Raw genomic sequence first — 15,406 nt, 5'->3', positions numbered from 1 at the left:
AGATTATTTATTTGAAATAAACCATATATTTCAAAACCTGGAGACAGCATGGAGGGCTTCCAGTGCTCTTCATGCTCTTCTCAGAGCTTTCAGAGTGCCCAGCTGGTCAGAAATGTGGATGCTACCAGGCACAGTAGTGGAACCTGGATGAACTGAATGGCAGTGGAGATTATGGGTCAGATTAACAAACGTGGAGCAACTGGGTTTTGCATGCTCAAGTCAGTGTTCACAGCCTGAGTATTTAGGGAGTGAGAAACAACCAGCTCTCTAACGCCATAGGTATAATGGAAATTTGCATGGATTAAAAAAGGAACCAAAATTAATCCTCACATTTTATAAAATATTCTTTTCTTAGACGAGAGACCTATGCATATTGCTCACCACAGTTCCCTTACTCTCATCTTAAGCATTGGAACGGGCTGCCCAGGGAACTAGTTCAGTCCCCATCCCTGGAGGTATTTAAAAGATGGGCAGACGAGGTGCTTAGGGACAGGGTTTAGTGGTGGGATGGCAAGGTTAGGGTAGTGGTTGTACTTGATGATATTAAAGGTCTTTTCCAACCTAAACGATTCTATGATTCTATGATCTTTAGCAGTTTCCATAGCCCCAGTTATCATGGTATTGGATTGTCTCACACTCCCCAATGTGGGAGTGCAAAGCTCACCTGGGAGGAGTGTGCTTTATCATAATTTTAAAGATAGAAGCAAAGTCTAAACCCAAGGATTCTTCTACACTGTATAAAAAAATAGTTGCTCAATGTATAAGGAACCTCTAGGCTCCCCCATGAAGACAGACAGGTCTGGTGGGAAACATTCCTCTTCATTTTAGGATGGGATGATTTTTCCTCTGAACACCACTGCTGGCTGACCAGCCCACACTACCCATGAGGTTCGTGATAAAGCGGGATAAGATGAGCCTGCTCCCCTAAGCTGTGACCTACGGAGCAACCTTTCTCCTGAAATGCATTCATTTATGTACCAGCGCTGTCTGCACAGCTAAGCATCTTTGTGAAACTTGCTCAATTTGTTAAATTATTTACCTATTGATGGCTTTTTTGTGGCATGTGGGTGACAGCAAGCTTAAGGGCAGGAGGTCTTACAGACACGAAGCATGGGCTGGATGCAGCGGGTTGGATATCTGCCGGGATAAGACAGCCCGGATCTGCAGAAGACGGAGTGGCACAGAGGCTGACTGTCAGGCTTTAACGTGTCACTCCTTAACAAGGTGTGACACAAACTCCCCTCTCATGTACAGACCCAGCAGCTGACGTGGTAGGAAGATCCTCATAAACACTTCTGCATTTTAGTGGTGACTGTGCTAAAAAAACATCACAGTAGACAGGAAGACTGGATTCAAAGTCTGATGTAGGTAAAAATCACCAGCGAAGCTTTTGCTTCCATCTCTAAGAAAGTAAATCTGAACCCGTGATATGCGCACACTTAAGAAGTTGTTTTAGAGCAAGTAATGCTATAGGTTTGACATACATTCACTAGCAATGCTTCTTTCACCTAAGTTCTGCTCACAGTTAAAGATGAAAATCTGGGTTTGACTTCAAAACCATCTTAAACTCACCAACACTTCCAAACTGGGGCAGCACCCATTTTCTGTCTTCCCTCTTACCAGCCTTGATTACACCCTGTACTCTGAAGATGCATTACCATACATTCCAAAGCCTTCTCCTTTCAGCCACTCTCTCCGTTGACTTAATGGTGCCTAAATAAGGAGAAAGGGCTGAAGGATTTGTCTAATAGCAGTAAGCAAACACGCAGCACACTTATATACTAAAGCCATTCAACTAAGGCACCGTAAAACTGTAATATAATTGACATGATTGAGATATCACGATAGGAGTCACACTGGCACATGTTTCTCTCTTTGGTGGAAAGTTTAGTGCAGAAAACAGCCTTAACCCCTCAAAGCCTTGGAGCTCCCTTCCAGAAAGGCCGGAGGTATAAGAAAAACAGCTCAATGATAGCATGCTTAGTGATAGAAACCAAGCTCCATACACTCACATACCACGGGAAGCTCATTCATTTGTCAAATGAATGCAGCAATTTAAAACAAACTTCATCAAACACAGAGCACCCAATACCCTTCTTTGCCAGCTTCACCCACAATGTCTGCAAGTCAGATCTTCTCAAGGTCTTCAAACTGCCTTGGCTCATGCATCTGCATGCTTCCTCCCTTGTATCCTATAAATCCCCTTTCTCTCAAGGCAGAAGATACGCTGTTCAAGTCCTGCAAGACCAGACTTCGGATCTGAGCGGGTTACCATTTTCTTTAGAGTGTAGTAAATGTCGCCCTGAAACACATCACAGGTGCTGTTGTCCTCCTGACACAGATTTACACAGCATTAGATATCTCTTCAGAGGATTAGGCCGTGAAGCTGTGTGATATTTGGCAATGATTTACAAGGCTGGAGTCAGAACTGAGTTTGAGACAACTTGTTTAAACGCTCGGCTGTTGGTTTTGAAGGTATCCCCGTCAAATTTTATTTATGGAATTACTAACACAGAGGCTTGGCCATTTGGACTTGATTAAAAGTGACCCAGAAGGCTATTTTTAGGAAAAAAATCAAGCAGTTTTCAAAATTGGTGCTGACTGCCCCACATAATCACAGCAAAAGACGAAGTCAGCTGTTTCTGTTACTTTTTTTTTTCTGTTACAAGGCGGTGCAGCCCAGAGCTGCTCTAAGGTTCTGCTTTGTGCTCTGCTTGGTATCAGAAACTTGCTGGTACCCAAAAAACACCTCCAGCGTCAACATAGCCTCCAGATTCACAGTATGTCACACATTTCTAATATTTTCTCTTTGCAAATAGTTTTGCAGGTTTGTCAGGAAAAAAAAAGGTACCTCTGAAGACCAGGCAGCACTGCAACATCATGCAGAGCAGGCAAATCCTAAGGAGTCACTATTGCCTAGAACGATTGCCCATAAAATGCATAACCTGCTGTTGGGCTTGAGCTTTCTCCTCACCTTCACCTTTCACATGACACATGTGCTCACAGGTAGCCTACAGAGTCTCTCATCGTCTTGTTCATTCCTTCTGACCCAAGAAGACTTATTGTTGTTCTTATTTGCAGATGCTTTGCTTCTAGCATCTCCCTTGAGGGTCTTCCCAGAACCTGCTACATTTTACTAAGAAGCTTTCACAGCTTTCTGTGTAAACCTTCCTTCCCTTAACTTAATCAAGTAATAGTATTCCCCATGTTAGCTCTAGACCGTTCCTTATCCCCTTGACTTGCTCTTTATTTGGCTCCTCTGAAGTCCCCAGGATGGAGATGAATTCCCTCAGGGGAATTCGCTATCTAGCGTGAGCCCCAGTGTACATCCTGGCCAGCAATGATGGTCCCTAAGGTGGGGAGTGATCTTCATAATTCAGTGTATGCAATTCTGTCTCCACAGACATATTAACAGCAAAAATCTCACCAACCACATGGGCTAGGATTTCAATCATGTGGCAGCTCTTCCCTTTTGCTTTCCTCAGGTCATCTCAGCACAGCCCAACAAATGCTCAGCCTTGGCGCTGTCAGTGACTTCACAAAATTTATTCCATCCTGAAAGAGTGAAAACCCTGAAAGAGCCAGCATTTACTGCCTGGCTCAACGGAAGGGTTTCCCAGCAAAGCCCAGGCTCCAGGCAAAGCCATGTTGATGCTACCTGCACACCTTGGCTTCATCTTGCCGTTGTAGACAGGAAGGTGGTGTTGAGCTTTCGCCAATCCTGGCATTTAAGAAAGTTTGTTGCCCTGTTCCTTACTTTCTTTGCCCAAAGATAGTTTTATCTATATATCTATATATTTATATATCTATATAGCTATTTATCTATATATCTATAGACATATATAAAAATATATACTAATCTATATACCTATATACCTGTATTCTGTATTTCTATAGTCCTACATACTCCTACATGAAAGTTTATCAATATGGATTTTACAGTGGTGTGTATGGCAGCCTCGTAAAGCTGGGTAAAAGGAGAGATAAATGAACGCCGCAGCTTTCATTTTTGCCATTTTCAGTGTTATGCCCAAGGAAAAAATGAGAGCTTTTAAATCTTGTGACTGCACTGAGCACTATGGGGATTACCAGGCCTGTGGCTGGTGTTTTGAAAGCCAACCTCCTGTCATCTATGTGGCTTAGTGGCATTAGCAGCTCAGGTCTAGAGTGCCCCTTAGTACAATATTTGTATGTGTTTCCAGGGCAAAATCAAGAAGAATCAATGAATTTAGACTGCTAGAACACAGGCAATGATCTCTGAAAAGAGGCTAGCCTCACTGGTAAGTGTTCAAAGTTATTGCTGATATGTTCTAATGAGATTAATGCCTGAATTTCTTAATTATTTTGACAATCCACAACTAGATTATATTTGACCAAAAAAAAAAAAAAAGAGTCTTGTTCAGCAATTGGGGCTTTTTTTCAGTAACTGCCATTTTTTTGTTTTATTATTTGAATAGAATATTGTCGTTCTTGAGATGAGAAATATGCCTCATGCATTTGTACGCAGGTGGCACTTGCGTAGCATTAGGTTCCCAGTGCGCTCGCACTGGTGCTCACAGCAATTCATCAGTTAGCAGGTATGCAGCATTTTTGGACAATTTAAATGGTTCACCATGGACACACAGAGGTAAAGATATACCATAGGTATATCTCTGTTCACTATCTGGCCGTGACATAAGAAATCATTGCTGTAAACCAATGCAAACCCCGGTAAAACTGTCAGAAGAGAATTTCAAGGCTGTGGAAAAACAATTATAAAGTAGGACGTGCAATAACGCAGCTTCCCTTCAGCGCACACGGGGGAAACGGTCTTTAATCAAAAGATCACGGACTCCTTTTCCCAAGGAGCTATTGCATTTATAACAGTAGTGGGGTTCCTTCCTATATACGTACATTTTAATAGCGTACTAGGAGCACGCACAGACTCCCTAGCCATGAAATTATGCTGGCAGCAGCAATCCGAAGGGCGCAGTCTTTGGGAGCAGCGTTTCACCTGAGTCTGACGGTGTTCCCTATAGTGAGGAGGTGGGTTTGGGCTGGAATAGGGGCTGCTCCTTTGTTTTTTGTGTTCCTTCCCCCCAGCCTGATGGCACATCATTTCAAACAACCAGCGAGCATCCCCTGGACCAAGAGGGAAGCAGACCTGAGCAGCACCATTCAAAGGCAGATGCTACTTGGCATAGGATGCATTTTTTAATTAACCCCAGTTCACCGCTGAGATGAATTAACAGCAGAGCCCTGGGAACAAGGAGTTCTACCTGGGCAATGGTAAAAATCCTCCTCGTCTGGTCATATAAATCCTAAAACCCATGAGAACAACGAGAACCTCAACCTCTACCCTGCAAGCTGCTTGCTTGGGAAGAAGAGGAGACCTCCTGCCTGGCTTGGGCCACAGCACAGGTTTTATGCAGCCAGGGATTTTGTCAAATTAACTTACTCGGTCAAATTAGAGGGGAGGGAGTGGGGAAAAAAAGGAACATCCGCAAGAGAACACAGCAACTGAATTGAAAGCTCTGGCCACTTATTTAAATAAGCAGTTTCATGAATGCAGGCCCCCAGTGCTTTCAAATAGCTTTTTACGTGCCCCAGGAACACCTGTCTCTCTCTCCCTAATTGTACTTTAAAAAAAAAAAAGTAGAAGAAAGGGAGCTTGAATTACTCTGGGTGCCTCTTGTCAATGCGGTCTGGTTTCTCCTGTCCAGGATAGCATTACCCAAAGAGCCGACACTCAGCCCGAGAGGCAGCCTGGTGTCTTTAAAAGCCAGGCCTGCAGTCCCAAGTTGTTCCCCTTGATTTGAAAAGGAACAAAATTAGGTCTGTACCCCAAATGCTAACAGAGAAAACTACAAAAAAAAAAAAGGAGAATTTGCAAAGATAATTGCAATACATGGAAGTTCTTGTTTCCACTCTGAAATACTTTTGGGTGAAAAGGCCTTGTAATGAGGCTTGTATTATAGAATCATAGAATCGCTTTGGTTGGAAAAGACCTTTAAGATCATCGAGTGCAACCTTTAACCTAACCCTGACATCCCACCACTAAATCAAGTCCCTAAGCACCTCATCTATTCTTCTTTTAAATACCTCCAGAGATGAGGACTCGACCCCCCCCCTGGGCAGCCCATTCCAGAGCCTGACAACCCTTTCGGTGAAGAAATTTTTCCTAATGTCTAGCCTAAACCTGCTGTGGCGCAGCTTCAAACCATTCCCCCTCGTCCTATCACCTGTTACCAGGGAGAAGAGGCCGACCCCCACCTCGCTGCCCCCTCCTTTCAGGCAGTTGTAGGGGGCAATAAGGTCTCCCTTCAGCCTCCTCTGCTCCAGGCTGAACACCCCCAGCTCCCTCAGCCACTCCCCATCAACCTTGGGCTCCAGACCCCTCACCAGCTTTGTTGCTCTCCTCTGGACATGCTCCAGCAACTCAATGTCTTTCTTGTAGTGAGGGGCCCAAAACTGAACACAGTATTCAAGGTGCAGCCTCACCAGCACTGAGTACAGGGGCGCCATCACTTCCCTACTCCTGCTGGCCACACTATTCCTGATACATCCTGATGCATTCCTTTTGCATCTGCCATTTCTGAGCAGGCATTTATTGTCACCGTATTTTCTTTAAATATCTCTTTACCCTTTCACTCCTGACATTGCATTTTCTGTCATACAGATGCCTAACTGAATGATTGCACCTGCCAATCCAGAAATTGCATGTTCTGAATAAAGAGCATAAAGGTAAGGAAAGTCTTAAACTTCAGACACCAGAGAGAGACTAAGGTGGCCTAAACCAAATTCCCACCTCTGCTACCCATTTCCTTGAGTCACAACCCTCACGTTCAGGGGAAGACCACAGACTCCTTGGGGCTGCTCTAGAGTTCGTCCATGGCATGCAGATGAAAGCGCGTCTGCAAACGAGTTAATGAACAGCGGAGTTCATTACCGCTTGTGGAGTGCTCTCGTGTATTATAATATGATGGGCTACACGAGTGCCTAGATTAATTATAAACAAAAATTATCTCCTGGAAATCCCGATGCTAGTTTTTATAACTCAGGTTAAAAAAGGCTTTTACATCATCCACTCGTGGCTTTTTTTCTCCAGGATATTTCCTCTTCTTTTTTTATTTTTTTTGTTGTTTCCCCATCTACTACTCAAACTAAGGCTGTGAAACTCTGTTAATATTCCATCTTCTCAGCTTGTTTCCTTGTCCTCGTGTCCACGCTTTTCAAGGTAATGTTTCCTTTTCAGAGGGCAGCCTTGTTGCAAACAGCATGTGCCCCTCCTGTTGGTTTAAATGCTTTTAAATAAATCATTCCTGCATCCTAATTGCTTCCTGGCGGTTTCCAGAAGAACCTCTTTATGTCTCGCTGTTCTCTTAATCTGCCACCTCCTTTACACCTGCTCAGGCTTTTCTAACAACTCCAGTCAATTCCCAAGGCAGATGGCTGCGAATCAAGAATTAAACCTCAGCTAATTTCTGAGGGCGAGTTGAACGACCTGCTGCTGCAGGCTCACATCCAGTGAGATGGCAAAGTGACTTATTGATTTGCAGTTTTCCCACCCCACCCTTTCCAAAACGGATTTTCAGCCTGTCTCAATTCACCTTTTCACTGCAAACAGACAACACTGCCAGACCTCTGAGTCCCATTTACCAGCCCTGGGTAGGGATGGATGAGAGATCACTGTGACCTTTGGGGACCACATGACTCTCCTTGATCAGCCAAACCTTGGCCAAGCCTCAGAGTCGTCCTTCTTGTTGCAGCAGTGGCTGTGCGGGTGCAGCTGCCTTGAAAAGTCTGGAATTTCTACCAGGATTTAGAGCAAAAAAATTTCTTCATCATCAAATATGTTCTGCTTCTCATCCAGACGCCACGCAGAGACAGCCTTTATTCAGGGCAGCTGAAGAGGAAAGATATTCTCCCCTTAAAAAGATCTCCAAAACCACTGTACAATTTATTCCAGGGTACCTTCTTGATGCTGAACGCTGTTGTCAGGAGTAGACGGGAATATGCTTGATTATTATTTATTATTTGAAGATGGCGTTATAATGCCAGGGGTGCGCATAGTGATTACCGAGAGAACATTTCCCTGGGGGCTCAGCCCCATCGACTCTGCTCCATTTCCACCGCAGCCGGTGGGAGTTTAGGTGCTGAGCTGAAGGGATGCTTATTTCTGGGCAGGATTAGGATCAACCCTACTTACATATGACATGATGAAAAAAAAAAACAAACCCCCCAAAAAAAGACAAGAGTCTGTTTGGGCTGTTTCCACAAGGTGCTGTTCTGGATATACTCAATTCCCTAAAACATTTATTTAATCAGATGCTCCAAATCAATATGAAAAATACTAAGTTGATGTGGGAAATATGACAGCCTTAGCTCTAAAATCATTTCTCTTTAGTTGGATTCTTGAACCTGAGTTGATCTCGGTATTGTATTGACTATTCTAGGATGGAAAGGGACTCTGAAGAGTTATAGGTTCCCTGATTTCTGCCGGAAAGGCCAATGGTACAAGTACATACTCCAAGTACGAGTCCTCATCTTCATTTGCCTTAGCACAAAGCACCCCAAAGCCAGTCATACCAGGGTGGGAGGCCAGCACAAAATCTCTACACCACTGGGGTACTGCTTTCAAATTTAATCCCAATTCCTTTGATCTCTCACTAGCCTAATAAAGAATCCCCGACCGCTCCGCAGGCTGCATCTCGCCCTCCACTTCTTCCTTCCCCCTCCTACTGGCACCAGTCTCTTGAGCAGCCCCTGACCATCCTGGGTGGAGCCACAAGGGTGGTGGGATGGCGCTTTGCAGTCTGCAACGGATGGGGTTGTAAAGGTGCTCGTCATCAGGGAGAGAAACTCTAGGACAATCCTCCTCTGTCCTTCCAGAGCATGTGGGACTCTGTCCGGACTGTTAAATACAGTCTACATCTCTGTCCCAGCTCTGATCCTCCATGCAAGAGAGAATGTTCTCTGTATAAGGAATTTGGCTGCTATTCTCACAGCATTGGAAAGGGCCAAGCAAGCTGCGAGCAAGAGCTCAAGGGTTTTATTCATTATTTTCTTTTAAAGCATATCTTCTAAAAAGGACATTGAGATGCGCTCCATATTTTAATAACTTCAAGAAATAAAAAGGGCTGGTAAGTCTAGTTCAGCACAACCTGAGTTGAGATGAGAATCGAAATTCTCCTTCAGTAATTTAAATTCTTCAGTAATGGCAGTAACTCTTCATGTTGCAACCATTTTTCAAGGTGCAGGCAGGCAGTGAGCTACGCTTACTGCTGGACATTTCTCCTCACCTTCATTTACCGTTCCCTTTCCTCCAGCGGCAGCGTGCTTTGTCCTGCTGTGCCTTGCCTGAAACTCAGCTTGTGCCTCCACTTGGCAAAGCCCGGTTGCTCTCCTTTTAGCATCTATGTGGTAACTAACATGAGGTGCAAACCAAGATAAGACAAGACATTTGGATGTTTTTGCATGTGTTATGTTGAGATAAAGCGTGGGGAGGCAGAAGGGAGATTTACAGCATCTGCTGACCTGCTAACACACATTAAAACCACTTATCTTCATGTAGAATTTTTTTTTTTCACTTAGCCTGAATTAGCCAATATGTAGTAAACCAGCATTTTTTGTCTTTTTTTTTTTTTTTTTTCTTTTTTCTTCAAAACCAGGCTCCCTGGCTTCTGGAGAGGTATTCCATTTCTTATTAGTTATCTGCCGTCAGCACAGGCCCAGAAGAATGTGCACTGAGACATCTTCCGAAATCCCACATGAGCATTTGCTTTGAAGAACTGGAAGAAAACTAGTCAAAAATGAACTCTGAAGTAATAGTACTCTGTTGTAACCCATGGATTTTTGATAACTCGCCGAGAGAACTAATAAGTTCACTCTTCAGACGCTTCTCCAAGTGACAAGCTATGTTATTTTTACTTTGCCTCAGCTATATTTTTGTCTTTCTGTTCCTGTATGCTTTTCTGAACAGAAACTAGGCAAAATTCGCATGCTTTTAGGATAGTTTCCCAAGAATACAAATTGGATTTCACTGCTGTTTGGGAACAACTCATTACGGCAGATTGTGTAATTACTGGTAAAGCAAACAGAAATCACCTTGCTAATCAACTGGGAATACAGATGGAAAAAACAATTAAAGTAATCAGAAGCCATCAATATTTACTTCACACAGCAAGTTTTTAATTGTCACTTAAAGACAATCCAGCACAAGGATTTAATTCAACAATTTAATTCAATTTTTAACTAGGGATAGAAAGACTGTTCATCTCAATCTCAAAGATTATGAGCTGCTTTTTCACTTGTCTGGCAGTGAAGCATCCTAACTAGAAATCTTAGAGCATGGGCTTTCCAGGAAACTGTCTTGGAAAATGTAGTATCTGTATTTTTTTAACTATTCAGTGAAAATGATGATGCATTTAATGACTGAACATCCATGAGCAGTTCTCAAACAAGCAAGCAGGAAATTTGGCAGCAAACAGGAAATTTGGAAAGCGGCTCAATGGGGAATACAGATCTGTAGGTACAAACTCAGCAGCTCCAGGCCAACACCAGAAACGTGTTGTGTTATAAACATTCACCAAATGCAGGGGGGGACACCTATGTATTATTTTACTTTCTACAAAATCCTGCCTAGTGGACTTGTTGCATAACTCATTTGAGATGTCTGGCCTCAAAATCCATTGCTGAGCCTTGCTTGAACTATTTTGCAGACAGATATACTGCTTAAAGCTGTCGTGACCCCCTGCCTCCACGGCAGCAGAGCAGGCTCTCTGGGGAAAGGGATGGAAGGAGCAATCTTCCTCTGTGGTGACTCAGCTGGAGAGGAACTGGTGGGGCATCAGGGCAAAATTTGAGAACTAGAGATGATCTTCCCCTCCCCACTGCAGGGTGTTGCGTTAAGGCCCATTGCTGGAGATTGACTGAAAGGGAAGGAGGCTGCCAAAACCTTTAAAAAAGCAACTGCACAAAAAAAATACCTTTCCCAGTATCAAATCTTGAAAGTTGGGATAATCTTAGAAAGAATTGCTGGAGAAACCTTCACCTCCCCTCATCTTTGAAATCAGTAAAAGAAAATCAGGGGGTTTTAAGACAGCCTGGATTGGGACTAATTCAATTAAATTGAACCCAAAAGCTGCAATGGAGATGATGGATTTGTGATAATGGACTTTTGTAGAGAGACGACATTAGTGCCTGTTTAAGATGATTTTTCTTGGTATGCCACAGGCAATGAAACTTGGCTGTGGTTTTTTTTCTGAGCATTCTTACTAATGAGTTAGGGACTTTACATCCCTTTCCTGAGAGATTTCATGTGACAGCTTCTGTAGGGTACCAGTCTCTCCCCTTCAGTGCATGATCAGCAAGCAAAGAAGCTGTTTGTTGACTGCAACACCTCCCATCTTTGAATTACACTAAGCTCCAGATTGATGCCTTTCCCAAACTGACCACTGCAATGGAATAATCCATCCCCTGTCAGCAGAGACTGGGACATAGCTCAGAATTAATGGGCTGAAGCTCAAACTAGATAAGCTCAAGATAATGTTTATAGGTCAAAGGAAACAATTGAAAGGAACAGCAAACATGATGCCATCATGCACAAATGGTGGAGTTTATCTGCCCCTTGTTTTAAAGCCCAACCATCTGCCTGTTGCAGGACATGCCTGGTTGAGAGCAGTTTTCATAAATACTCGTTTTGAATGCCACGCGCATCCATCTCTGGCCAAGTTCAGACGCCTTGTTTAATATATCTGTTCTTTGTGAAAATATTTGCCTGCGCATCCTAGCAAAGAGGATTGTGCATAAACACCATTCCTGGTGGTGATATTGATGTCTGTCTACACTTCAGATATAGTACGGTCTCTGCTTTTCCCTCATTTGAAGAGAGCTGTGGACTGAGTGGCCATCACTCCGATTCATGTGCACAGAGAAGCTATATTTGCAGTGCAGAAGAAGGTTACTCTTAGCAGTACACTTGCTATTTGCAGGGAGCTGACATGTATAGATATACATTAATGCTTTCTGTTCAGTATACCCGAATTTCAGCAGACATCTAAGGCATTTTTCCCAGTTGCTCTGAGTTGAAATCAGCCTGTATTTTGTGGTTTGATTACTCCTTTCTCCCTTCCTCCCAAAGAAATCCATTGCAGCATTGTTGATAGGACTTTATTGTATTGCAATGTATTTAAAAGCACTCTCTTATGGTTTTGCTACACTAGCACACTTCTTTGAGATGCAGAGAAGCCCCTTATTAGAGATCATCCTTTAGGGATTCTACATCCAGCCAAAATAGCTCTCAGTTTGTGGATTACTGCATGTTCTGATGTTCAGGCTTTGCAAGACAGAATTTTCTTTAGTAATCCACAATTGTGAGATGGAGCTTTTGCTGTTCCACAGGCCCAAATCAGTGTCAAAGGTCTTTCACAAGTAAAAAAAACCCCAAAACCCCAAGAGATTCAGCAGCAATATGCTCATACCCCCTCTGGGTTCACTTCCCATTTAGAAATAGTGAGTACTTGCAAATTTTGAGCTGGTTTTATGAATTATTCACAACAGAAAAAGGATTCTGAGTTGCATTTGTACAATGAGAAAACACAGATGATAGATGGTTTCACATGTCCAATGAAAAATCAACCATCGCAGCTTGAATTTTGAATACCGATACCAAACTGCTAATGAATAATTTGCAGATCAGGAATTTTTAAGTGAATAATTTTAAACAAATAAATTTGAGAAAATCAGACAAGTGGTTCATCTGCTTCTTTTGGAGCAGCTAATTCACCCATTCACTCCCTTCTGTAGCTCAGTTGCAGTGATTTGGTTCTCAAAGGACCAAAAAGAAAATGTAAATTGAAGGAAAAAGTGTGCTGGAAAAATGATAGCATGTTACTCTGCCAATTCAGAGTGCCAGGGTGTGTGAGCAATAGGGTAGGAGAAGAGCATCTGTTAAACCCGCTAAAAATACAGTACCAGGTTCTCATAATCTGCATTGGGAAATGACTTTGAAGAAAAGAATGGAGCATGGGGAAAAGCTTTCTTCATTGAGAACACTAAAGGGCAAGTGATTTCCTTGAGTCAATTAATAACTAAACCAACTTAAGGGTGGCACAACTTTTTGGCTAGATCGGGAGCCTGCAAAAGCAACATTTAAATGTGGGTTAAGAAAATAAAAACTTCTAGGTCAGTAAGAAGGCTCTGGGGTGGATTTGCTGGGGATAAGGGGAGTCTCAGGGGCCCATGGCCCCCTTTCCCCTGTAGCACTGTTTTATACCGTAAGTGGTCTGGATGTCTGGCAGGGGAGGTGAAGCCCCTTTCCCCAGCCCACCCGGGGCCGCCTCTACAATAAGCCATTACCCTCACAAACCCCACACTTAAAAACCAAACTAATTTTGTGCCTAATTTTTTGGGTTACATAGTGACTTTGCATTCTTGTGTAGCTCCTGTTCCAAGGGGGCTTTTCATATGGAGAACAGGCTTTAGCTTAGTTTCTATTTTATTCTCTTTGGTATTAATTAGATGTAATGCTATAAAGTATGTATTTCTAATAAACATGGAACTCCTTTCAAACTGTTAATGATGCAGCAGAGCTCCAAACTGTTTCAGTGAATTCATCATGTAATTGTTCCTATCAGGAAGACCTCTACTTACAGCTGTGACAATATTCAGCCCTCATCCAGCCCTTCTAGTCTTTAGAAGCTCATTAAAACAATAACTCCAATATCAAATTCTTGGAAGCCCATATAACTCTTTAGGTGAGTCCTATTAGTCCCATCTTACGGATGGAGAAACCAGGAAAGAAAAGCTATGTCACTCAACCTAAACCACAGTGAGCAGAGTTTTCAGGGTTGGGCTATAACTTAGGAACTGGTGGTTTCCCATTCTGTGGTTTGATAATTAAAGCAGGCCTTCCTCTTCTATTGAAGCTAATCTGTGAAAAATAAGTGCCTTCCCTTTAAGAGGTTTCCAAGCATGTATGCAAAGAGGAATTTATGACCTACAATTTATGTAAAGAACTTCCTTTTCATAAATCAATTTGTTAAAGCTCTGGAGAAGCTTCCAAAGGCTCTGATCCAGCAGTGCACTTAGACATGTCCATAACTTCAAACAAGTAAATCGTCCCATTGAAGTGCTTTCCTGGACTGGGGCCAAAGAAAGTGCAGTTCTCCCCTGAGTCAAGGTTCAGACGTAAAATGGGGAAAAATAATTTATCAAAAGTTTAATAAGTTACACAGTCATGTCAGAGCTCTGCCAGCCTTCCACATTAATACCTCAAGCTAATAAGAAATGGCCTCAGGGAGATAATTGCCTCCTCATTGGTACGCTGTGATGAAACCTTAAACCTCATCTGGAGGATGCGGTGTTGCTGACTTTTCCTGAATTTGGCAGATCCCCCATCCAGGCAATGTGAAACTTTGGAGGGGACATGCCTGGTGCTAGCAGCACTCCTGGGGCATGAGCTCCCTTTTGTTCTGCTATTACTCACTTTTGAGGACTCGCCTCATTGGAGGACTAAGCCTTGTGATATTTCAAGGATTTAGAGCATTGCGTAAGGCTTTGCAATAGTGAAATCACTTTGACGAGAGAACTATTCACACCTTCTTCTGGACTCCTTCACTGGTAAATACTTGGGAGACGGTACTGAACATACTGTTACGCGCCGCTGGCAGCCTCGCCAGGAAACTACGCCAAGGACAGCTTCTCTAATCTGCTGAAAGACTTGTGTGTCGAGGTCAGGCGCGGAGCAGTCAGAGGTAACCAGACCTTGTGCTAGCCGGGAGTGTGGAACGAGATGTTAAATGCTAAAAGAAAGAGCGAGTTCCTAGGGACGAGAAGGGAATGTGACTCCAATTAGCAGGGTGACACCTCTATGTAATGACACAAAGTGGTCTTCTCCGCTCTGGCACGCCGATCCCTGGGGATACACTATGTCACATAGCAAGACCTCCTTTGAGCTATGCCCAGGGCTGTTACTCAGAGTCAGAGTGACAGCTGTCATTTTGCAAACGCAAAGCTGCCAGCCTTAACAGCCCGTTCTTATGCGTTATAAAACCCAACACAAGAAGCATCAGAGTTCCAAAATGTTACTTACATCTACAATAAGGAAGTCCAGCCAGCACCAGGCATTGGTGAAATACTTCTTAAAGCCATAAGCCACCCATTTCAGGAGCATTTCCAAGACAAAGATGTAAGTGAATATTCTGTCGGCATATTCCAGCATGGTTTTTATGTTTTTTCGATCTTCAAGGTAAATATCTTCAAAAGCCTGGAAGTACAAAAGATTGATTAAAACTCCCCTAAGCTGTGTTGGAAAGCATCAGTGCTGATGGGATATCATGTACTGTCTGTGATTTCTGATTTATTTTAACGTCACCATCAGAAAGAGTGCAGAGGCACAAATAGGACTGACACTAACCTAATAGAG

At 43.1% G+C, this 15,406-nt stretch overlaps 1 protein-coding gene across 2 annotated transcripts in view; it reads right to left on the bottom strand.

Annotated features, from left to right (window-relative positions):
• LOC104130965 (sodium channel protein type 5 subunit alpha) overlaps positions 1 to 15,406 on the bottom strand; it is a 174,217-nt gene that overhangs the window by 20,943 nt on the left and 137,868 nt on the right. For both annotated transcript variants that reach the window (XM_009644073.2, XM_035899648.1), the window contains exon 20: positions 15,074 to 15,247. In XM_009644073.2, coding sequence (XP_009642368.1) covers positions 15,074 to 15,247 — 174 coding nt within the window. The remainder of the gene's footprint in view (positions 1 to 15,073; positions 15,248 to 15,406) is intronic.

This window comes from Egretta garzetta, unplaced genomic scaffold (genome assembly GCF_000687185.1).
Source record: "Egretta garzetta isolate BGI_Z169 unplaced genomic scaffold, ASM68718v1 scaffold117, whole genome shotgun sequence".
NCBI lineage: Eukaryota > Metazoa > Chordata > Aves > Pelecaniformes > Ardeidae > Egretta > Egretta garzetta.
The sequence above is the reverse complement of the archived record's forward strand: the minus strand, read 5'-3'. Positions and strand labels throughout refer to the sequence as shown.